The sequence below is a fragment of the Vicugna pacos genome, chromosome 16, assembly GCF_048564905.1.
Source record: "Vicugna pacos chromosome 16, VicPac4, whole genome shotgun sequence".
Taxonomy (NCBI): Eukaryota; Metazoa; Chordata; class Mammalia; order Artiodactyla; family Camelidae; genus Vicugna; species Vicugna pacos.
In genome coordinates, this window is record NC_133002.1 from 4,537,650 (window position 1) to 4,563,872 (window position 26,223).

The 26,223-nt window shown below is 36.4% G+C and overlaps 1 protein-coding gene across 18 annotated transcripts in view; it reads right to left on the reverse strand.

The window, feature by feature from the left end:
* BCAS3 (BCAS3 microtubule associated cell migration factor) overlaps window positions 1-26,223 on the reverse strand; it is a 480,755-nt gene that overhangs the window by 216,496 nt on the left and 238,036 nt on the right. For 17 of the 18 annotated variants that reach the window (XM_015247130.3, XM_015247132.3, XM_072940262.1 and 14 more), the window contains one exon: window positions 25,759-25,856. In XM_015247130.3, coding sequence (XP_015102616.2) covers window positions 25,759-25,856 — 98 coding nt within the window. Of the gene's footprint in view, window positions 1-20,417; window positions 20,599-25,758; window positions 25,857-26,223 lie in introns of those variants that run through there. The other variant, XM_072940271.1, reaches the window with a different exon arrangement.

A 26,223-nucleotide genomic window follows, 5' to 3' on the forward strand; every position in this document is an offset into this window, starting at 1 on the left:
GGAAGAAGTGAAAAATTCAAATATACCTGCCATTACAGTATCGCCTTCAAAATCTAAAATATTTACTATCTGCCTCTTTAGAGAAAAAGAGTTGTTGACTCCTGATACTGACCACATCAGGAACAAATTGTTCACTTATAAGATACATTGTATTTTCATACACATACAGACAGAAATACATGTTTATATTTTTGCTCAGAGATTTGAGTAAGTTGAACAAACTGATTCCACTGAGGGAAAACAGAGTAGATGTACGTTTCTCTAGCTAAGTACAACCCCAACCCTGCTCATTAATTACTGCTAACCCTTGAGTAACACGGGTTTGAACTGGGCCAGTCCACTCACACAGGGATTCTTTCTCCCCCCAACAGTGAATTGTACTACACTATGAAATCTGCCTTGTGTTGAATCTGTGGCTGTAGAACCAGAGCTGCCGCGGCGGAACCGCGGACCCGTTGGGCCAATTACAAGTCATACGTGGATTTTCAACCCACAGAAGGCAAGCATCCCCAAGCCTCACTTTGGTCAAGGGTCAGTTGTAAAAATGAAATAAACGTAAGACCCTGAAAGGGGTGGAGAAAAGGCGTCAGGACACCTAGGACCTTCAGGACACAAAGGATGACACAAGGAACATGAGGTTCTCGGGTTTCCTTTTTGCTTCAAATATCCCAGCCTTGGAGCTGAAGAAGCCAGCAACCTGAAAACACCAATGGAAATGAACCAAAAAAAAAAAAAAAACCTGAACAAAAACCTGATCTCTCTAGCCAAAAAATAGGAAAGGGTTAGCCTTGCAGGACAGAGACTTAAAACAGTAACTCCTTTACTCTAGACAAGGGAAGGGAAGGGAAGGAGAGGGAAGGGAAGGGGAAAGGAAAAAGGAAAGGAAAGGAAAAGGAAACTGTGGCTGTACCACCACCCAGGCCAGCAAAGGCCAAGTATGAAGCCTAGACTTCCACCCTCATGAAGCGCTAAGAAAATGCCCACTGGGGTAGTGTCAGAGAAGACTAAGTAGGTGGTCAGGATAAAGTCAGCTGTTAACAAGAACCAACCCCAACACATGTGCGGTGGTGGCGAAGAACAAATATGGAGCTTAGACTTCCACCCCGCCCAGCAGTATACAGTCTACACCAGGAGACTGTGATAAGTTATGAATACTTAAAACAATACACCTAGAGCAACCACTAGTAAATCTATATAAAGTGGTATAATAAAACACTATGGATAAATCAGAATAGAATTTTATAAAACGTTCAAGCAAACTACAGAAAGGCAAGGGAAAGAAAACAAACAAACAAACAAAAAAACCAGAACAAATAGAAAATAAAAAATAAAACAGCAGTATATGCCCTAGGATATAAATAAGTACATTTGATGTAAATTGTCTACAAACACCAGATAAAAGACTGAGATAGAATTAAAAACATAACTCTGTATGCTGTTTATAAAAAACTCTTTGCAAGCATAATGATATACACAGATTGAAAGTGAAATTTGGAAAAAGATATATGATCTTAAAATCAGTGAGAATAGGAAAACTCAAAAAGATACTGGTGAATGCATAATTAACATTTTTCATGTAAGTAAATCATTATGCTGTATACCTTAAGCCTACACAGTGCTGCATGGCAATTATCTCTCAATAAATTTAAAAGAAAAAATGTAATTGAAATATAATTGACATAGAACATATTAGTTTCAGATGTACAACATAAAGAGTCAATATATGAATATATTTGGAAATTCAGTATATGAATATATTGGGAAAAGTCTTTAACACAACATCTAGTTAACATCCACCAGATAGTTACAAATTTTTTTTCTTATGATAACTTACAAGATCTACTCTCTTAGCAACTTTCAAATGTACAATGCAGTATTAACTACAGTTACCATGTCGTACATTACCCCAGGAATGACTTATTTTATAATTAGAATTTTGTACATTTTCACCAACTTTACCTATTTTATCCTATTCTCATCTACATCTCCTTCAAAGCAGCCACCAGTCTGTTATTTGCATGGATGAGTCTATGATTTTTTTTTTAATATTCCACTTATAAAGTGAGATCACGTGGTATTTGTCTTTCTCTGACTGGCATAATGCTCTCAAGGTCTATCCACGTTGTCACAGTGGCAGGATTATCTTCCTTTTATGTCCGAATATTACATTTTGTGTGTGTGTGTTGTCACATTTTCTTTATCCATTTATACAGATACTTGGGTTGTTTCCATGTGTTGATTATTGTAAATAACTCTGCAATGAACATGGGCATGCAGGTATCTTTTTGAGTTACTGTGTTTGTTTCTTTTGGATAAATACCCCAAAGCAGAATTGTTGGATCATATGATAGTTCTATTTTTCATTCTTTGAGGAACCTCTATACTGTTTTCCATGGTGGTTGCACCAGTTCACATTCCATAATTCCAATAGCTAGTACACAAGGATTCCCTTTTCTTCACATTTGTGCCAACACTTGTCTGTTTTCTTTTTCATGATAGCCATTCTAATAGGTGTGAGATGATATCTTATTGGGCTTTTGATTTGTATTTCCCTGATCAGTGTGTTGAGCACCTTTTCATGTACCTGTTGGCCATTTGTATGTAATCTGTGAGATGTCTCTTCCGATTGTCTGCCCACTTTTTAATTAGATTTTTTTCCTCTTGAGGTGTATGAGTTCCTTATATACTTTGGATATTAGTCCATTACCAGATACATGATTTACAAATATTTTCTCTCCTTCTGTAGGATACCTGTTCATTTCTTTGATGGTTTCTTTTGCTGTACAGAAGGTATTTAGATTGATGTAGTCTCACTTGTTTTTGCTTTTGTTGCCTTTGCCTTTGGTATCAAATCCAAAACCGGTGTCAAGGAGCTTATCACATATATACTGTATGCACTTATGACTTCAGATCTCATATTCAAGTCTTTAAACCATTTACAGTTGATTTTTTTGTGTATAGTATAAGGCAGTGGTCCAGTTTTCCCCAACACAGTTTACTGTAGATACTATCCTTTTCCTATTGTATATTCTTGGATCCTTTGCTGTAAATTAATTCACCATATATGTGTGGGTTTCTCTCTAGGTTCTCTATTCTGTTCCACTGAAAAGTTTAATTGTTATGCCAGTATTATATTGATTACTATAACTTCATAAGATAGTTTGAAATCAGGAAGCATGATGCCTCCAACTTTGTTCTCCTTTCTCAAGATTGCCTTTGCTATTTGGGGTCTCTTGTGGTTCCATACAAATTTTTGGATTGTTTGTTCTATTTCTTTGAAAAATACCATTGGAATTTTGATAGGGATTGCACTAAATCTGTAGGTTGCTTATGAACATTTTAACAATATTAATTCTTCCAATCTGTGAGCACAGTGTATCTTTCCATTTATAGGCATACCTTGCTTTACTGGACTTCAAATTTTATTGCATTTTAAAGATATTGCACTTTTTACAAATTGAAAGTTTCTGGCAAACCTGTGCGAAGCAAATCTATCAGCACCATTTTTCCAATAGCATTTTTTTTTGCTCCCTTCATGTCTTTGTGTCACATTTTGGTAATTCTTGCAATATTTCAAATTCTTCACCAGCAAAAAAGATTACTCGTCCTTGAAGGCTCAGATAAAGGTTAGCATTTTTTAGCAATAAAGTATTTTTTTAAGGTATGTACATTGTTTTTTTAGACATAATGTTATTGCACACTTAACAGCCTACAGTATAGTGTAAACATTACCTTTACATGCACTGGGAAACCAGAACAGTCATGTGACACACTTTATCTTGATACTTTACTGCAGTGGTCTGGTATCTCTTAGACATGCCTGTATTTGTGTCTTCTTCAGTTTCTTTCATCAGTGTCTTATGGTTTTCAGTGCACAGGTCTTTTACCTCCTAGGTTAAATTTATACATAGGTCTTTCATTCTTTTTCATGCAATTGTAAATGGGATTGTTTTATTAATTTTTCTTTTGACAGTTCAGTCTTAATGTATAGAAATACAACTGACTCTTGTACATTAATTTTGTATCCCGCAACGTTACTGAGTTTATTAGTTCTCACAGTGATTTCATGGAGTTCTTAGGGTTTTTTATGTATAATGTCATGTCATCTGCAAATAGTGACTGTTTCACTCCTTCCTCTCCAATTGGGATGCTTTTTGTTTCTTTGTCTTGCCTAACTGCCCTGGTTAGGACTTCCGATACCATGTTGAATAAAAGTGGCAAGAGTGGGCTTCCTTGTCTTGCTCCTGATCTTTGAGGAAAATCAGCTTTTCACCACCGGGTATGATGTTCACGGTGAGCTTGTCATATACGGCCTTTATTATGTTTAGGTATGTCCCTTCCATACTTCCTTTGTTTGAGTTTTTATCATAAGTGAATGTTGAATTTTGTCAAATGCTTTTGATGCATCTATTGAGACAATCATAAAATTTTTATCCTTCATTTTGTTAATGTGGTATATAGTCCACTGATTGATTTGTGGATGTTGAATGATCCTAGCTTCCCTGGAATAAATCCCACTTCATCATGGTGGATACTCCTTTTAATGTATTACTGAATTTGTTTTGCTAACATTTTGATAAGGATCTTTGCCCCTTGTTCATTAGGGATATTCGCCTAATTTTCTTTTCCTGCTGTGTCCTCCCTGTTTGCGGTATCAGGATCATGCTGACCTCCTAAAATGAGTTTAGAAGTGTTCCTTCCTCTTCTGTTTTTTGGAAGAGTTGAGAAGTATTGGTATTAATTTTTCTTTAAGTGTTTGAAAACATATAAACCAAAGATTAATATATAGGAATTTTATTTATTCTTAACTAGTGTACTACAAAAAACTTAGAAATTGAAAAGTTTAAGGATGGAAAACAAGACAAATAAATGATTCAGAGAATATAACCAATTAAGTATCTATTTTTGAAAAATATTTAATGACTTCAAGGAAATCTGCTGATGATAATAAATGAGGTAAGTTATAAAATATTGTTTAATATTCTGTCAATTTAAAAATATTATAAATTTAAAGAGATTAGGTCCTAAGAAGTTATATACCAAAATGTTAAAAATAATTATATCTGTGGAGTGAAATCAGGTTTTAAATTGTATTCTGCATACTTTTCTGTATTTTCAAAAATTTCTAGAAAGAACACATACATAGAAACAGAACAAACTTTTAAATAAAAAGCCAATAAGTAACAAATGAACTCAACCAAACTTCCCTCATTCCCTTCCTTTCCCAGAGTGGACCAGGGCTGAAGTCCTTCCATCCTCCTAATTTTTCCTTTGCTTTCCAACACTGAAAGTAGGAGGTATGAGAATTCGGTAGTTTTTTCCTCTAGTGTCAGCACAGTCATGGCTTTTCACGGGTCTGGTTTTCAAGCCACACTCCACTTAACTTTTATTGAAAACCTCACAAGTGAAACTAGGCTCCTCCTAAGTTTCTGTGTGATCATTGGTTTAAAGAAATTAAAGATCTGAGCAAAGCAAAGTCCAGGTTTTTGGGTAAATCATGTGGGTGAAAAACTGGGCTGGCACAGGGCAGTTTTTCAAAGTGCTATGCCCTGCGGCAGGGTAGTTTTCAATAAACATAAGTAGGAAATACTTAAATAGCACCCAATTTACTTTTTAGTCTCATAAAAAGAGAGGGTTGAAAGAGTAGGGGTACAGATACGGCTCCAATAAAAGCCATAGCCGAGCCAGTAGCAGGGAGGAAACCCATGGAGGTTACCTAACGTGTGTGTTATTCAGCTTGTGATGATAAAAGATCCACAACTTTTCCCCTTCTCAGCTATGATTAGATTTATGATATAATCTGGTTCCCTACTGAAGGATATTGCTTGCTTCAGGAAATCCTTAAGTTTCTTTAGTGGTTCCTTGTAGAACCATCAGAAGCTTAGATCCACTGGCTCCCATTAAGAAAGCTCTGGTCCAGGTCTGGGCAAAGTTACTCTGATAAGCAAAATGTGAGATCAAAGTTTTAAGTATTATTTTTATGGAGAGGGCAAGTATTTTTCATTTCATTGAAACCTTCAGATGGCCTGGGAAAAATGAAGATGCTTAAATAAAATCCTTTAATGAAGCAGGAATAGAGAGAGGGGCAATGCAGAGAACCTCTCACAAAGTGACACGTAACACCTGATTTGGAGTTCAAGGTGCCAACACAGATTGTAAGTAACTGGGACTGTTATCTGATCCGATGATAAAATACGAGATTAAAATAACAGCAAGAAAGTGCGTCTTGGTCCATGGTTTGCCTCCTAGAAGCCTGGAATTATGCTTCAAGCTCTCAGCATCTCTGCCAACATGAGCGTGTGGGCGGGGAGGTGGAGTGGGAGACAGGAAGGACCTCAAGCCCACCCAACTCCTGGAAATTGTAAAGACAAAACTTTCCAAGAGTAATAGTCATTTTGGTAAATGAAACCATTTGTAACCTTAGAGGAGTTTTTTCTTTCCCTCCAACATATCATAAAAAAAATCCAAGCTGTGCTCTAATAGGCTATAAAGCTTTGGTTTAAAGAAGGGTCAACAAGAGCTAAAACCACTAATGTCATCCTTGAAGAAGGAAGAGTGGAAGGCAGTGACGCCCCAACACTTTCATGATCCCAGTGAAAAGTCTCACCCAGGCTAAAAACGATCTGCCAAATTTATGCCAAGAACAAGTTTTATAGCCACACTAAATTCTTCTGTGCATATATGGGAGTGTTATAAAAAAAATGACATGTTCAGCATCCTTGGGAGAGACTTTCATTTACAGAAATAAAACAGAATTATTGAAACAAGAAGATAGAAGTGAGGAGGGAGAAACAGAAACCTAAGACAAACTGAAACATAGACAGAAGGGAAAAAAGAGAGAAAGGGAGACAACGACAGATCAGGATACAGTCAAAAACAGATGTAAACAGCCAGGCTAACACATGCAGGAGAGTGGCTGCTCCTCTGGCAAACAAAATGGCCCTGTTTCTTCATCTTTTGTTGGTGGAGCAAAATGTATTTAGACACAAAAACAAATGACTGAAGTCAAATCCGTCTGGGCAGAACTATTTGAGTTTCTTCTTTTTTTAAGGAGATGAAGAGGCTGGAGGAGTTAATCTGCAATCTGTTGTCCCCCTCAAGCCCCCCATGAAATGGTTAATTTCAGCTCAGGATTGAAGTCAACATGCTCCTTATCAGGCCACAGTGATGAATCACTTTCCCTTAAAGGACTGCCAGCAGTGCCTCAGAACACTGCATCTATCCGAACAGTGTGGGACCCCCGACTTCAGAATCAGAAGGGTCTCTGAACATCTAATCAAACAAACTTATTATAGGCATCAACCGAGGATCAAGAAACAAATGGTCATACTGTCACAAGCTAAACATGGAAGAACAGGATGGCGGAGAAGGAGGGGGCGGTAAAATAATTTCTAGGATTAAGGCCTGAAATATCAGAATCTAATCTATTGTTATTGGAACATAGTCTCTGAGAAGGTCACATATTAGTTAAAAATACAAACTCTGGAATTAGACTTCCTGGCCTCCATCCTGGGAATTACCACTTTGCAGTTTCCTCATTCATAAAATAAGGACAATAGTGTAAACATTCTTCACAGGGAAGTCATGAGGAATGAACATGCTATACTAAAGAGGAACATGCTATACCAAAAACTAGGGTGAGTAAAAATTGCTATTATTACTAGCACTTCTACCACTACTACTATTAGCACTGAAATAAAGTTAACAAGGAGAGAACTAACATTGAATAAGTCCTTGCTATGTATTCAGACTCCGGCCAGAGGATACCCAAGTGTGCCATCTTTCAATTTTCACAACAGAGGAGACAGGTTTAGCCATATTCTTCTTAAGGACAAAGAGACTCAAGGTAATCTAGCTGGCTGGCCACAGAAATGGACATCAAACCTACGTTTAATCACAGAGTTCATGCACTTGCTGTACGCCTGTATATGCTAAAAATGCTCTTATCAAAAAAATACTTTAATAAAACATCTATTACAACATACTCATGATAAAGAAATTCAGATGGCATCATCAAAGCAGGAAGTAGTGTAGTGCCCATAATTTTCTGAGCTGTATCAGAGAAAAGAGGAAATTATAACAATACCTTTACCTCATAGGATTTTTGTGAGGAATAAAGAAGGTAGCAGATGTGCAATATATAGCACAGTATTTTAAGCAATCAAATGTGACCCCCAACCACAGTTATTCATTATATGCAGAATATTATATACATATTGTTTCTGGGCTGCATATAACTCCAAATTTAAGTAGAGATGTTAAGCATCCTGTTTATTTCCCTTTAATTCTTCAACTTCCCTAGAATACATAGTACAGGTAGGTTTCCTTCATAAGTAAGGAAGCACAAGATTCAACCTCATGTTGAAAAACAATTTTGTCTCAGCGACATACATCTACTAATTTGCATACAGCTATTTTTGTGAATGTAAATGATACTATAGTCACTGAGGTTCTCTAGTAATTTGGTTTTTTTTTAAAAACCAATGATTAAAATTAAACCATAATAAACCAAAGTAAACCATATTGTTTTTTTCCTTGACACCACAGCGTTGAAGCAAACTACAGTGAAAATTCCACCACCCGTAGCAGGAGCTGACGGACGTATTATCTCAGAGCCCTTCAACCTATTAGTATTTTGATCATGTGAATGGAATAGAAGGCAAAATTCAGTTACCATTTTGCAGATGAAAAAAAACCAGGCATAAAATGAGTCAACAAAGGCCTCAGACGTTAATGGAGAGTCAAAAAGCAAAGCAAAACTATTTCTCTCTCAGGTGCACTTTCAGATTTGAGCTCTTCTTTTTAAGTTTATTGAAAAGTCAGATATTATTACTTAGAATTTGAGCGGGGGTCAGGAGGGGTTATTTTTGAAGAAACCATACAAAACAAACCAGACTAATTTTAACATGTGAAAACATAAGTCCCGTGGTTGGGATTTGAACAGCTCTTACAAGTTTCAAAGCGACTAAGAACTCTTAGATCTTTATAGTAATAAATATTGTAGTGTACCAAGGTCCACGGGGAACCCCCACTCATATGTTATGGCATGATAGAAGATCAAGGTGTCAGGTCCATTTAGAATCACAGCTTTTTTTGGCTTCTTTTACGCTTGAATCCGTATTTTGAAGAAGCAATTAACAATATTTCTAAGAGAAACATAATCACTCCACCCCTCTCTCCCCCGCCCCCAAATACAGAATAAAGTATGAGTTTCAAACACTAGTATCCTGTAGTTTGCATTTTCCCACAAGTGGATGAAAAAGAAATGTGACCTTGGGCAATCACCATTCTTCAGTGAACGCCTTTTTCAGCTTGACAAAACATTACCTTATTGATAGTGGCTTTCCTAGCTGCAAATAAATGTTTGCTGCTAGGGTAAGAGGCTCTCTGTGAGTGGCATGGATACCGAGGTGAGCCATGAGGACAACTGTCTTCAGTCATCATCATCAATCATCTTCAGTCATCAGAACCTCACCAAAGAGGTTTTGCCAATGGCCCCTGAAAACAGAGGTGCCACTCAAGAGTGGAGGTGCTCTATTTTGTGGCTTCTATGATGCATACAGTATACATATAAAGAATAAACAGGGGTATTTTCTAGGTCAGATGCACAGCCTGCTCCCTACTGAATGCATGAACAAAATCAAGGTAGGCTCCTGTCGCCCAGATGCCCTTTGATATCCCAGAAAAAGTGAAGGTTCCACAGATTCATATCTTTGCTTTGTCACCTACGTGACAATACGCAAGTTATTTAACATTCCTTAGCCTCAGTTTATTTCTATAAACAAATAAAGGGACAAACGATAATGATGGGAACCTGTCAAATTCTGAAAAATATGTTAGATGTTAAAAAGAAAGTTTCATTTATGCTTATGCTTTGCAAGGATTAATGCATATGCATGTTCTAAGAGACTACAATGAAAAGAAGACTTTCTGTTCCCTAGCAGGCAGCGACGGCGTCTGGCCAAATTCAAAAATTTGGTTCCAATATTCCATGCTGAAATGTTGAATTCATTAGCATTTATTGAGTGCCTATTGTGTGTCAGGACCACGCAGGAAGCTGTGGGGAGTACAAAGACGAGCTCACAGGTTTGAAAGGGAAATGGCTCCCAAATAACTTTAATCTGAGGTGATAAACACAACAGTAAAAGTTTAAGAACAGAGGAGAAAGTAATTAATTTGATCGATGAGGTAGACTGGAATAAAAAGTAAAATTAAGAACATGTTTGAAGAAAAAAAAAAAAAGAACATGTTTGAAGGCAAATGAAAAGTTTCAGGCACCGTGCCAAAATTTTTTCTAAGGTCCCTCTGGTTTAGGCCATCTGATTCAGGAACTGGGACCCTACTGTGGTGATAGAAACTCTGATTAGAGGTGTTCACTCACGGCTGGAAGTTTCCGACACAGGCAAAGTCGGGAGAATATCAGAGTTATTAATTACTGTGGATGCTTTTAAGTGTCCTCTGTAGATAGAGAGAAGCAGAAGCGGGAAGGAGTCTTTTCTCTTCCCAGTCGTGCAAACGCTCTTTATTTGAGAACTACATAAACTCGTCTAAATACTGGATTACTAACTGGAGAGTTCAATTAAGGTCTCAAGTGCAACTTCCGGTATTCTCTGCACCCTTAACACTGAACATTTACAGGATAACTATGGACTTCCTAAGATTCTTGGAACAGGCTTAGGACTCAAGGTGGCACGTCTCGTAGGGCTGCCTAGGGCATACTTATAAGTCACTAGGCTGCAATGACATTACATTAGATTAAAATGGTGGCAATTCAAAACCAACCAACCATCTGGGCTTAATGGAATTTAGTTCGGACCCCGAGATATGCCAATATCCTGGGCAAAGAGAAGCTGGCTTAGAACAGTCCCAAATATCCATACAATAACATGTCGAGAAGTTAGCCTAGTGTGACCAGAAGACAAGAGCAAGTCCATGCCTTTCTGTGGATGTTTGCCAGGCTTGACAGCAGATCCCAGGACGTAGAAATCGGCCAGTTAGAGCTTTATAAAGATGGCTTTAAAACACAAATCTCCACGCTGGCCTAGCAAGACTAAATCACAGCTGAGTTGAGAGCCATAATTCCTTTATTTTTATTTTCTAGGTCTGTAAAAGTTATCAAAGATGAGAAACACAAACACGCTACTCAAACATAATGCTGCTTTTTAAAAAATGATATAAAAGTTCATCTGAAATGCTCGGCAAAACATTTCAACTGATCACAAAGTTTATCAAGGCCTCAGACGAAGGAATAGTAATCATAAACATAACAGCAACCTTCATCACGGGCTCTACAACATGATTATGTTTTCTAGGTTTAAGTGCAGTATTGTGTATATAAAGATGCAACATTACTAAACTTTAATCACTTTGTGGTATAAAGACTTATGTTTTATCAGAAATCAACAATGCAACCAACATTGATTCTCTGCTCTGAGGCAGGCACCAAGACCAGGAAATCCAAAGACAGAACTTGTTTTCAAAGAGCCCTCTATTATGCGGTGTTACCTCTCCCCTCTCCTTCAAGGCATCCTACCCACGGGGCAATCCAGTAACAGTGCCATCCAGAGGTATCTTAAGCCAAGCAGTGACAGGGCCGTCAGGATCCGCCTCGACTGCCGAGTCCTTCCACAACTTCACCTTTACTGCTTTCACACGGCAAATTAACCACCACAATCTACTTAAACACACTGGTAACAAACAGGAACTTAAGAATGGCTACCAGACCAGTGTGAAGTCCTTTTACTCACTCCCACCCATGGGTCATGGATGCCATAATATCTGCTTACCCAGTTTCTTTCCCAGCATGCCCTCAGCTGCGGGAAAAGAGCAGACTCAAACATGATGTTATGTAAGCTGCACTTCAAAGCCAAGTGTTTGAACCAATGAGAAATGCTTCAATTTTGGTATCCGAAACATCACAATCACAAGGTGCATAACACTTAAGTCACAACTTCACATCAGAGGTAAGATTTTAAACTTCAGTATCCAAACTCCTAAAGATACAGTGTTCTAATCTTACAAGAATACCCTGTTCTGTGATTATTATGATAGTTTCTTAAACACTAGGTAGTAGCGGAAGATGGACAAAGCTTCAATTTTTCTTCTCCCCATTCACAGCTTAGCCCCAAAGTTCTGAATATAAGCATTTTCTGTAACAATAAGCCACCTTTACAATGTCCAGATAATTACAGGTTTCAGGTCAAGAACTCTAGACCATATTGATTACATCTCTATGCAATAAGGACCCTGCAGCACTGTTTGTGTCCACGATAACAGGGACAGCTTTTAAGTATCTGTGACACTAAGAATTTTCAGTCCTATCAATGCCAGAAATGGAAAGCCAGTGACCAGTCAGGCCTGTCAGTTGTTGCCTGAAGCAATAAGGACAAGCTGGGAATTCATCACACTGGAACTTCATCTGCCAGCTGCATTCACACATTTTCACCACCTGAATAGTTGATTCTCTTCAACTCCCACGTGGCTCATTTCAGCATACAGTGTTTTGAAATGAATATTTGATCAGGCAGGGTAAAAAGAGGTTTGGACTTATCTGAGGTGTCACCATAATGCACTTTAAGTATTTCTAAGTATCAGGAACTAGGTGTCTTAAATCCCACTCTTTGCATATTTCTGAAATGGACCGGTGATCCTAATAAAATATGATTAAAGAGATAAAACCTAGCACAGTGTTGGGCACATAGCTGTTTATAAATAAGTACTTGCCCGTACCTTTTACATCTGTCTAATGGCAAAATCCTGAAGACTCCTCATACGTTTTTGGGAGACAGGGATCTCATACTACCCAAAAAACTTAAAATCACCCTAATTTTTTCAAAACTTTAAACTGTCCCCCAAATACGTAACCAAGAAATAAAGATACATGGTAGGCTTAATAAAACTGCTTCATGATTTCTGGATTTCAAGATTTGGGCTCTGATACGCCGAAGTATGGTTTTCTTTATATTTATGCTACTTGGGGCAAGCTGAGATTCTTGAAATTTGAGTTGATGTCTGTAATTAATTTTAGAAAATTCTCAGCCCTTCATTTATTTCTTTTGCCCTAAACTCTCTTTCCATCCATGTGTAACAATTACACACGTTAAGACAGTTAAATATTACCCCACACACTTCTCACACTGGATTGTTTTATTTCAGTATTTTCTCCTCTACTTTTGAAATTTTTTTTCTTGCTTTTGAGTTTCTGATAATTCCTTCTTCTGCATCCAGTCAGCTGTTAAGCCCATTCAATGAATAATTTATTTAAGATATTATATTTTTCAGTTTTAGAATGTCAGTTTGGTTCTTTTATAGATTTTGTCCATCTTTTTGTCATTCCAATGAAGGAACGATACATAGAAGAAGGTAAGAGTTCCAGTAAAGGAATAATACAATAGAGGAATGTAGGTTTTCATTTTTAAAAAACCAATTGCGTCTAATGTTATACTTAATGGTGAAATATTAAACAATTCCCTGTAAGATTAAGAAGATAAGAATGTTAATCACTTCTACTCAGCACTGTACTAGAGGTACAATCAAGTGTAATAAAGGGGAAAAGAAAGAAAAACGTATAAGGATTGGAAAGAAATACAAGCATCTTTATTTGCAGATGACATGACTGTATAGCAGGAGAAAATCCAAAAGAATCTAGTAGAATACATGAACTTAGAAAGGATTCTGGATATAAGTTCAACGTACCAAAAAAAAACCCAATCATTATATTTTACACAATCTGAAAAAACCCTGAAAAATAAAATATGCTATTTATAATGGCATCAAAACATCAAATAATTAAAATAAATTTAATAAAATATGTATAAGACTTCTACATTAAAAGTTCATAAATATTAGGAGAAATTAAAGAAGGCCTAAGAATGGATAGCTATAAAAGATTCATGTACTGAAAGACTCAGTACTGTAAAGATGTCAATTCTTCCCAACTTGATCCACAGATCCAATGAAATGCAAATCAAATCTCATCTAAATTTCTGCAGAGATGGATATATATTTAATGTGTATGTGTGTGAGGGCATATATATCTCAATGGTTTTCAGATATTTTTGGGAATCAAGACTGCTTTGTGCTCTTAAAACTGAGGATTCCAAAGAACTTTGGTTTATGTGATTATAACTATCAATGTTGAAAACATTAATGTATTAACTCTTTAAATAACAACAATAATCCCTTTATGTGTTAACATAAATGACATTTTAATTTTATTTCTTGAGCCATTACAAACACTGACATTCATTTTTTGATGGTATTATTACATAGTTTTTTTTTTACTGAAGTATTGTTGATTTACAGAATTATATGTTTTAAATGTACAACACAGTGATTCAATATTTTTGTAGATTATACTCCATTTAAAGTTATTACAAAAAATGGCTATATTCCCCTGTGTTGTACAATATTTACCTGTTGCTTATTTATTCTATACTTAGTAGTTTGTGCCTCTTAAGCCCCTACCTACCTCTGTGTTGCCCCTTCCACTTTCCCTCTCCCCACTGGTGACCACTAGTTTAATCTGTTATCTCTAAATCTGTTTCTGTTTTGTTATATACATTTGTTTGTTTTATTTTTTAGATCCCACATATAAGTGATTTGGCTTTCTCTCTCTGATTTATTTCACCAAGCATAATACTCTCTAGGTTCATCTACGTTGTTGCAAATGGCAGAATTTCATTCTTTATTAATGCTGAGTCATATTCCATTTTATATATATGTGTGTGTGTGTGTGTATGTGTGTGTGTGTATATATATATATATAAACATATGTACATATATATATATATATATAAAATGTGTGTGTGTATATATATATACACACACACAGACACATACACACCCCAAATCTTCTTTATCCATTCACCTGCTGATGAACACTTAGGTTGCTTCTATGAACATTGGGGTTCATGTATCTTTTTGAATTAGTGTTTTCATTTCTTCAGTTACATACGCAGGAGTGGAACTGTGAGATCATATGGCAGGTCTAGTTTTAGTTTTCTGAGGAACCTCCTTATTGTTTTCCATAATGGCTGAACCAAATTATAACACCACCAATAGTGTACTAGGGTCCCCTTTTCCCCATATCCTCACCAACATTTGTTATTTGCACACTTTTTGATGATAGCCATTGTGACAGGTGTGAAGTGATATCTCACTGTGGTTTTGATTTGAATTTCTCTGATGATTAGCAATGCTGAGCATCTTTTCATGTGTCTGTTGGCCATCTGTGTGCCTTCTTCAGGTCTTCTGCCCATTTTTTAATTGTTTTTTTAAAAAATATTGAGTTGCATGAGCCATGTATATATTTTGAATATTAACCTGTTATCAGTCACATCATTGGTTAAGTTTTATTCCTAGGTATTTTAATCTTTTTAATGCAATCGTAAATTATTTCCTTAATTTCTCTTTCTGGTAGTTCATTATTAGTGTATAGACAAGCAACAGATTTCTGTATATTATTCTTGTATCATGCAACTTTACTGAATTAATTAGTTCTAATAGTTTTTTGGTGGAGACTTTATAGAGTTTTCTATACAGAACATCATGTCATCTGCAAATTCTGAGTGTTAATCCTTCCCTTCCAATTTGGATGCCCTTTATTTCTTTTTCTTGCCTGATTGCTGTGAATCAGACTTCCAATACTATGTTAAATAGAAGTGGTGAGAGTAGGAATCCTTGACTTGTTCCAGATGTTAGAGGAAAAGCTTTCAGCTTTTCAAAGTTGAGTATGTTAGCTATTGGTTTGTCATAAATGGCTTTTATTATGTTAAGATGTGTTCCTTCTACACCCACTTTGATTAGAGCTTTTATCATGAAAGGATGTTGATTTTGGTCAAATTTTTTTCTGAAGCTATTGAGATGATCATATGATTTTTATCCTTCCTTATGTTAATATGGTGTAGCGCACGGATTGATTTGCAGATATTGAACCATCCATTTATCCTTGGAATAAAGCTCACTTGATCATGATGTATGATCATTTTTATATATTATTGAATTTAATTTGCTAATATTTTGTTGAGGATTTTTACATCTATATTCATCAGAGATATTGGTCAATATTTTACTTTTTTTGTAGTGTCTTTGTGTGATTTTGATATGGGGCATAATCGTGGCCTCACAGAATGAATTTGGGAGTATTCCGTCCTCTTCAGTTTTTTAAAACAGTTTGAGAAGGATAGGTGTTAGCTCTTATTTGTATGTTTGGGAGAACTTCCCTGGGAAGCTGTCCAGTCTTAGACTTCTGTTTGCTAGGAGGTTTTGTTTTTGTTTTTTTAATACAAATTCAATTTCACTAGTAGTGATCGGTCTGTTCAGATTGCACATTTCTTCTCAATTCAGTTTTATAAAGTTGTATATTTCTAGAAATTTGTCCATTTCTTTTTGGTTGTCCAATTTGTTGGCATAAAAGTCTTCATAATATTCTCTTGTGATTTTCTGTATCTCTGTGGCATCTAATCTTCAAATGATATTTTTATTTAAAAAAATTTCCAAACTAAATAATAATAATGAGAAGAGAGACATTTTTACTTTTTGGGGGAGAAATATTTATAACAGACAACAAATAGATTCTCATATTGTCTTCTGTATTCAATCTGTTGTGATACATTGTTTTGGTTGAATTATGTGAAGACAAGTTGGCCTCACTCAGAAATGTAACTGGAAAAGGATGGAGCATATTCAGATTCTGAGACTTTTCAGATACAGGGGATATTCATCTTTGATATTATACTTAACAAATTAGTTACAATGATATGTGAAGCTATCTCAATTAATGTTTGTACTCTGTCATTTAAAAATCCCTTGTCCTATCTTGCACTTGGAATAAGTCCATTACCCATATATAATTTTGTAATCCTTAAGATTGGTCATTTGCAAAATATTACAGATCTTCCAAATGCTGATTTATTTTATTATATGATATAAAATATCACACTAGTTAATATCACCATCTATCTCATCAGAAATGTCTTTAAGTACTAAAAACAGACTTACCATATGATCCAGCAATCCCACTCCTGGACATATGTCCAGAGGGAACATTAATTCAAAAAGATACATGCACCCCAGTGTTCACAGCAGCACTATTTATAATAGCCAAGACATGGAAATAACCTAAATGTCCATCAACACATGACTGGATAAAGAAGCTGTGGTGTATTTATACAATGGAATACTACTCAGCCATAAAAAAGAAAACAATGCCATTTGCAGCAACATGGATGGACCTGGAGATTGTCATTCTAAGTGAAGTAAGCCAGAAAGAGAAAGAAAAATACCATATGATATCACTTATATGTGGAATCTCAAAAAAAAAAAGACAAATTTATTTATAAAACACGAAGATTCACAGGGATAGAAAAACAAACTTGTGGTTACCAGATGGATAGGGAGTGAAAAGGAATAAACTGAGAGTTCAAGATTTGCAGATACTAATATATATATAAAATAGATAAACAAGTTCATATTGTATAGCACAGGGAACTATATTCAATATCTTATAGCAACTTATGGTGAAAAAGAATATGAAAATGAATATATATATGTTCATGTATGACTGAAGCATTGTGCTGTACACCAGAAATTGATAAAACATTATAAACTGACTATACTTCAATAAAAATACGTATTAAAAAGAAAAGAAAAGAAATGTCTTTAAGTGTTAGGAACCTGTGAAGCAGGCTGGTGTTTATGTGGATACATGGTTTCCAGATTTCCAATTTTCATCTGAAGACTAGAATTTTATCATTGGTAATAAATAGACTGTCAGTTGTTTTCTTTGAAATGACAGGCTTATTTTGTTTATTTTTGAGAAAATTTCTGCCAAATACCAATGTCTAAATAAATATAGTTTGTCACTTGTTCTTTTAAGTAAATTGGCATTCCATGAAAACTGTTGCTAGGTCAGTTCATAACAACCACACAAGTGCATTTCCTCAAGACAACTACCATGCATCAATGTGACGCTGATACCCAGAAAGTTGAAAAGAAGTACATAAGAATGAAAATTTCATAAAATTTATTATGTTTTAAAATTTAGTCAAATTAATAATGCTTATTATATCAAAGGCACCCTTAAGTAAGTGTAGATCTTTGTTTTAAACCTGTGAGTGGGTAGCACTGGCTACAAGCAGAGTGTGGTGCCACTGCTTTTAGTATGCTAAGATGCCATCAGTTTTATCTACCATTGCTTCAGCACAATCTGTACTAAATGGACACAGAGTGTAAAACATAAAGGCAAATAATCACTTCATATTTACAAAAACAGTTTTCACTCAGTGACCCCTTGAAAGTCTAGAACAGCCATGATCTACATGAAAAAAAATGTAGAGACATTAATCTGTTCCATTTCAAAACTTACTAAAAAGCTATAATTAAGATAGTATGATAGTAGTATAAAGACAGGTAGATAGATACAGAGAGGAAAAAAAATAAAGAATCCAGAAAAAATATTCTTTTCTAAAAGGCATCAGTAAAATTCACTGGGGGAGAGGCATATCGTTTTTGACGAACAGGACTGAACAACTAAATATCTATATGGGAGAAACTGAACCTTGATCCTTGCCTCATATCATAATAAAAAGTAATTTTAAAAGGATCATAAAATTTGAAAAGGATCACAGACCTAAATGCAAAGGCCAAAACCAGACAATTACTAGAGAAAAGCATCAAAAACATAAACATTAAAATATAAAAAGAAAAACAGCGGAAAAATTGGATTTCTGCTTGTCAAAAAAAATACCAGTAAGAACGTGAAAAGGCAATAAGCTGAAAGATCGTATTTGCAAAACATCTGACGGAAGACCCATAAGCAGAATGGTTAAAGAACCCCTCAAATTCATTAAAGATGACAGACCCAATAAAAAATTGGTGCAAGATTTCATAAGTACATCGCAAAAGAAGATATCCAAAATGGCCAGTAAGTATATTCAAGGTGCACAATATCAGTATTCATCAGAGAAAAGCAAATTAAAACCACAGTTTACATTCACTAGAATGGCTCATACATTGCTGTTCAGAATGAAAAATGGTAGAGTCATTTTGGAATACTTTCTTGGCATCTCCTAATACAGCTAAACACATGCCTCCCCTGTGAGCCTGTACTTCCAGTCGTAGGTGTACAACCAAAAGTATGAATGCATATGTTCAAAAAAAAAAAAGACTTATACAGCAAAGTTTATAGCAGCTTTATTAATAATATGCCAAAAGCTAAAAACATCAGGGTAATGGATATGTAAACTGTTATATTCATACTACACTGCAATGTAACAAAATGAGCTGGTGACACACATAATACCTGGATGAATCTCAAAAACATTAAGTTGAGTGAAAGCAGCCAGACACAAAAGAGTATGTACAGAATGATCTCATTTACATGAAGTTCAATACAGACAAAGCTAACTGCTGATGATCAAAGTCATAGTGGTAATCTCTAGGTCAAAGGTAGTCTTGAATGGGAGAGACTAACAGAACTTTTTGGAATAATGGAAACATTCCAATTTTGATCTGAGTGGTGACTGCGTGGGTATAAAAACTGAGCAAGCTGTATGATTAAGATGTGTGCATTTTTGCTATACGTAAATTATACCCTAATTTTAAAAACTTCTTCAAAGGCGATCCGAAATACAGATTTATCAATTTTTCAACCTGGAAGGGACTTTTTTGCAAATGACCAACTTCAATTCCCTCTTTTTATAGAAGAAAGCCTTGGGTTTTGAAGCAATTTCTTAAAGAGGCAGTTGCAAGCAGAGCTGAGACAAGAACTAAAGGTCTGTCAGTGACTAGGCACTATTCTTTCCACTGCACCAAGCTTCCAAAACAAAACTTTTCCCGGGAACAATTATTTTCACGTTGATTATTTGCTTTAGTTTTTCGCTGACAGTTTTCAACAATATCCAGGGGAATATCACGAGCTCGGGTTCCGACTAGTTGCCCGGTGAGGTCCCAGGCTGCTTTTTAATTGCTCGCTGGGCTTACGTATTCAATGGAGAGGGGCTCTTTTGTTTGTTTCTAAGTTTATAGATGGCACCTATAAGCATAAGCCTCTTGGGCTCTTGGACACAATTTAAAATAGCGTGGCACTAACAGTTTGACACTAATGTCACTAAGACAAATGGAATTCCCGGTTCAGACTTAAACAAATTCTAATACTGCCCCCAATATTGTCCCTCTGCCACCACAGTCTCAGGCAACAGACTACATAAACAGTCCAGCCTTGTATTAAAGATGTAGTAATAAAGGTACAAAAAAGGAAAGTTGGGTCTTTTGGCCCAAAAGTCCCATGTAAATACTTGGTACCCTGGTATATCAATAGTACGGAGAATTCCATCAACTCCTTTTGAAAATGCTTAGGAGAGACTTAAAGTCATGTCAAGGACTTTGTGCTTGCAACAGAGAAAGCAAAGGCGAGGTTTTAGTTGACACAAAGATTTATTCAAAGAAGCAATGTGTCATCAGAAAGAAACTTTCCCAACAGCTTCTTCTACTTCTGTTTACAGTTTCTTCATCTTCAAGTGGGGCAATCATTTTTTTCTTAATTGTGCTGAGCTAAAATTTTCCACATTGTTTACTTGAATTTCATCTTCTAACATCCTATAAATATTAGAAAGAAGAATGAGAGGAGCATTTAAATCAAAAAGAGAGAGATGCGGCTGAGCACTTATCTGATGGGCAAATCAAGTCTTGTCTCTAAAATTCATTTTTGATTCAGCACAAACAGTAGATATTCATTAGCTGATAGCTGAAATAATGTACCAACTTCCTCATTTCTAATTAAAAAGCCAATCTTAATATCTTAGTTTGAATGTTTACTGTTTCAAGTATAAATAGTGTCAAAGTAAAATTACTGACCTCCTTTTTCCCCTCTGAGGGACTGTTCACAGGTCAGGACTAAGCCTTCTTTTAATTCACCCTCATCCATAATCCTCTTACTGATCCCACATAGGCTTTGAATACCCAAGGTACAAGTCTGCCTAGAGTTTTCGTCACCTTATAATCACAAAGAATAGCTGGAACTCTATTAAATGAAAACCAGATCATATATTCAAAGAAATATCTCAATATTTGAAAAGAACTTTATATCTGGGAATTATTTTAGGTAATAATTTGAACACATCCCTGCCGAAAAAGGTGAACCAGACCTTTGCGGGGTAACTGAAATTCTTTTTACTGATGCAGAGAAGAATGGATAAGAAGGAAACATAACTTGCTGAGGGTTTCAGTAAAAGATCAAAACCATGATTACAACGTCATGGCTTCCGACACTCAGTTCCAGGTTTTAAACCATGGAGCTAAGTGGCCTAACCATGGCAGACCAAATGGTGTTTCTTACAAATCTCTTTGCCTCTTACCACCAGTATCTCTTGTGCCTCTGACGGCTTTAAGATACAGTGACTAAGTCTGTCTGCCTGGAATGGCAACTGTGGACACAGTGCAACATAATCCTTAGGAACACGCTTCCCCCAGCGCATCAGAAAAATCTCTGCAAGAAAAAAGCATGCCTCGATAAGAATGACCCTCCGACAGAGATATGACTGCTCGAATAATATCCCTGTTGCCTACCCAGTCGCGCTTTGCTAATAATATTATTTGTTTTTTTTTTAAAAGTCTACTGCACCAAATGCCAAATACACGAAGCAGGCACAAATGATCATTATAAAATCAATCAAATCAAACCAGTGTGGATTTACGTCAAGCAAATAAATTATTTTGTATTCAGAAGAAGTAGGTGCTGAAAGCCTGAATTAATTAATTCCTAGAAATCATTTAGACGACTCTTGAGTCAAAGAATAACGGGGGGTAGGGAATAGAGCTCAGTGGCAGAGCACGTGCTTGGCATACATGAAGTCCTGGGTTCAATCCCCAGTGCCTCCGTTAAGGGGGAATTTTTTTTTAATTAAAAATAAAAATTAATTAAAAATAAATTTTTTAAAAGGAAAGAATAACAACAAATACTACGTCTGCAGCTTTGTCATCATTTATCGAAATGTTTGAATAAGCACTATTACCACGTGGATCATAGTCTGCTCTAAAGGATTTTTACTTATCTGTCACAATATTCCTTCTCCTACTGTCATCTTCCTCAGGAATGACTTAAATGCTTCTGTCACCACTTCTAATAATATTTTCTGTATAAAAGTTTTACTTCAGTAGAGTCTGACAAAGATGTCTGCTCTCCACACAAGCCAGGCAGAAGTTTGTCTTTAAATCTTAGCTGCCTTGAGTTCTTCCTTGGTAAACATCAGTTTCCCTGGTAAAAGTACAAACTAGGACAAACAAACTTAGGAGGAACCAGATCTTTCTAGGCTCTCTGTGTGTATGACTCAAAAGCAATCAGAGTTGTTATTAAGTTATCCAGCAAGTACAGCCTGCAAGTCTCGGAATAAGAACTTCAGTCACCAATGTGGGAAACAGAAGTTTGAACAGGACACTGACAATTATATTTCTATTTTCTCTTCAGGTCATACGCCTTTGTCAAAAGAAGGACACATGTTATAAAAGACAAATAGCAGAGAGAAATTATTGATACCCAATCGAAAGGGATGTAGAGAGAGAGAAAGAAGAAAAGGTAAGTAATCCATGCAGTGCTTTTTGTCTAGAAATACTGCGTGTGATTCAGACACTGCTGTTCATCAGCTGGGTACAGGAGAAATGGAGGCGTTCCCTCAAATTCCATTTGTTCTGAGTAGCCTGGTCATAAAGGTAAATCCTATAAAGTCCATTTCCAGAATGGTCTTCTCCTTAGTCAAGAAGAGAAGGTCTTACAATTATCTACACTCAAAATCTTAGGTAGGATAGTGTCTTCTGAATCACCGAAGACCAGATGAAACATGTTACGGGATTAACCTGCTTATGAAGCAGCTATGTATCTGCTGAGTCTAAAACATACATATTTATTTAGAGATAGCAAGAACCTGGTTCATATGTTATCTAAAGGCACAGAATCTACACTGTGCCTAAAATCATCAGAGTTAATAAGTGAAAAACATGTATTTTAGGAAACAAGGTTCTATACAAAGGAGTGAAGCACAGATATACTAGATGATCAAGAAACTGTGAGGAAAAACAAATTTCCTAGCAGGAGTGGCACAGTGCTCTGCTGGCCTCTTACAGTTTCAACAGACTCATGCTGCCAGATTCATATACAGGGATCTAAACACACACGCAGACCCAAGGCTTCAATAATAATTTCACTCTGAAAATTGCCACAGCCATCAAAAGATTTAATTCTTATCACATTAAAATGTTCAAATTCTTTGCCTTTGAAAAGTAATTATATGAAAAATAACTTTAACACCACTAGTTTAGACAGAGTAAGAGGTGTCACTGAAACAGAGGGAGAGCTATAAAATATGCCATAGGAATGATTAAAAAGCCAGCATGTTCATGGTCTAAACTACTTGAAGGTAAGACAAAGCAATGAACCCTGGTAAGAGGAGGCGCCACCCTGGTCATATCCCTCTAAGCAAAGGCAATCAGAATTCCAGATTAGCATCTTCGTAACATGCAGCTGACTCGAATGCATGGGTCATAATCAGAGACGCACTTCCCGGTTCAGGAGAGATCATAAAAATTCATTAGGCTGTTTTTAATAGAAGAACCTAAAGCAGAATTTTCCCATAAACTTCCTTTCATCAAGAACTCAAGCCATTGAACCTCTACCTTGTTAAATCAACAGAAGTCCATGACAACAGAGATCCTATTAGAGAAAGTAGATGAAGGTTCCCCAACAAAGCATTATTCACCCAGTTTAAAAATGTATTCAACAAAAGGGGTCCAGATGATCTGAGAGGTAGAGACCAATTCATAGACGTCTAACTCCTCATCGAGGGGGGTTCTTGAGATCAGAGAAATCAGCACACACATCTCCCCGCCCTGGCTGTCTTTTGGCAAGGAACTGTGGCTGTCTGGAATGAAAACAGGTCTAGAAAAATTATAGAGCTTAGTCACCAAGAAGCCCTTCTCCACTCAAAAGTTAGGTACTGTCAGGCCGAGGCTCGAAGTTGTGGAATCACATCCTAGAAACTCCTACAATGAGTCTCTGATGGAAACAGAAGTAAATCAAAGGCAAAGATCTAATTCCTTACTCAAACATCAGCTGAAAACTCTTCTGGCAACAGAGTTAAACAACATTATGGTTGCACTATTTCACTGAAGTTCCTCTCTGTGGCTTGAGATAACTTTACAAAGAGCTAAGACTAAATAGTGCTAATGATAAACATGGATATTAGCTCAGACGACTGCATGGAATATGGCAAATTTAATAAAACATGTGGTAACTGATTTAATGACATGCATTTCACCTGACCAGTAGCTAGTCGCTTGACTCTAAAGCATTAATAATATCGCAGTTTAACAATGTTTAAAAAAAAACCCAACAAAGCCTACTATTGATCTTGAATAAAATGCTTCAGGTTAAAATACATCACTTCCAGGATTCCCCAGTTGTAAATGATAATTCCAGATGAGTAGGATCTATTAGCATTCTCAGGTTAAAAGTATCAAAAAGATGTATTGTTTAAGTCACCTGTCTCAGTATCTCATTCAGTGCAAGGCTGCAGACTTCACACATTTCTGTGCTTGTTTCCAGGGGACAACCCTGGTTGCCAAGCTAAAGTGGAGGCACAAGTATGAGTCCTCTAAAGCAAGAGTTTACGTTAAAAATGAAAGTGCAGCCCTGGATGTGGACAGGTACAATCTACTGACAAAGAGTTCAGAAAGCCAAGAAAACGTACAAACCCCATTAGCCTTCAAACTTCAAAATACATCCAGAGACAGAATCAGAAACAGAAGCTTTGGTCTTTTAAAAGTGACCTTCACAAATCAGTTTGGTGTTTGCTTCCATTTTCTTTCACAGTTTAAGCCTCAATCAAATCAGCAGTCTGGAGGGATTTTGAAATTGCTATAGATTAAAATCCTCTCTGACTCAACTGTTTGACTAATGCCTAGTGTTTAATAATTCTACTTGTAAGAGACTTTTTTTGATGAAACCCTGCTGTACGCGAGCTTCAGATGCTCCACAGCTGCACCGCATATAAAGCATCACTTATTTTCTTGTTTTCTTTATCGCTGCATTTAGAGATGAGACAACGTATCATTACAGACAGTTCTATTATTTGGCAGACCTGGCAGAAAACAGTTTTATAATACTAATGTAGCAACTATCACCTACAAAGGCAAAGGTCTACTTCCCAGTACCAATGATACAAATTCGTGGCTTGGTTCCAAGGATAGGAAGTTAATAACTGTGATAGATAGACTAGAGTTAAGTTAATGAATTTCTAAACTTTATGCTTTCAATAATAAAACCATTTAAGCTATAGCATTTGGACTCTCTGCTTCTACAGATCAGGCACTTTGATACTCAACAGGTTGAGTAAATTGAATCCATATATTGTATTTACGTTCTCTGTCAAGGTTGCTTCTCCACATTTGAGAGATCAAAGGCAAAACAGTCATCAACCCTGTAGCCTTCAATACTGTGTTCATTACATTTAATCAAGTGCCAACTCCACCGCATCATTCACCAACCATAACAGTATTTAAATGCGTGGCATTGTTTAGCAGCAAATGTAGGCACACATTGTTGTCTCACACACACGTGTGTACTCATCCACACACACAAAACCCCCCACAGCCCCGAAAAGAGAAAGAGGAAGGCAAGAAAAAAATAGCATTCTCTACACTGTGCAAGAAAAGAAATTTAAAAATGCACAGAACTACCCAGTAAACATTCTGGAGGTAGTTTTCTACCTGAGGCAGCATCAATCACGGTGGAAATTCCCCTTCGGTCAGAGACTGGACGGGATGACCCTGGCATGCTGACTGGGTCAGAGCGGACCGGCTGGATCCTGCAATGCAATTTAATTTAATTCACATATGTTCCTGGCATCCAAACTGTCGCTTGCTACAACAGATCTTAAATCAGGAATGCTGGAATTGCCCAATCCATTAAAGAACCATTCATTCTAAAACAAGGCAAACGGGGGAGCTGCAGTCCCTGATTCATGCACGAGGCTAAAGCACGATGTTCTCTACACTCTGGGCTCCTTCTTTTCTTTGTATGTTTTTTAATGGACTGTACGCAAGGGGTTGAAAACCTGACATTAACTTAAAGAGATAAATTAAGTGAAATGGGAGAGGAAACAAAACACTTTACACTGAATCCTTTGGCATTTGCAGGGGACAGATATGCAGAGTTTTGACAATCTTTAACTT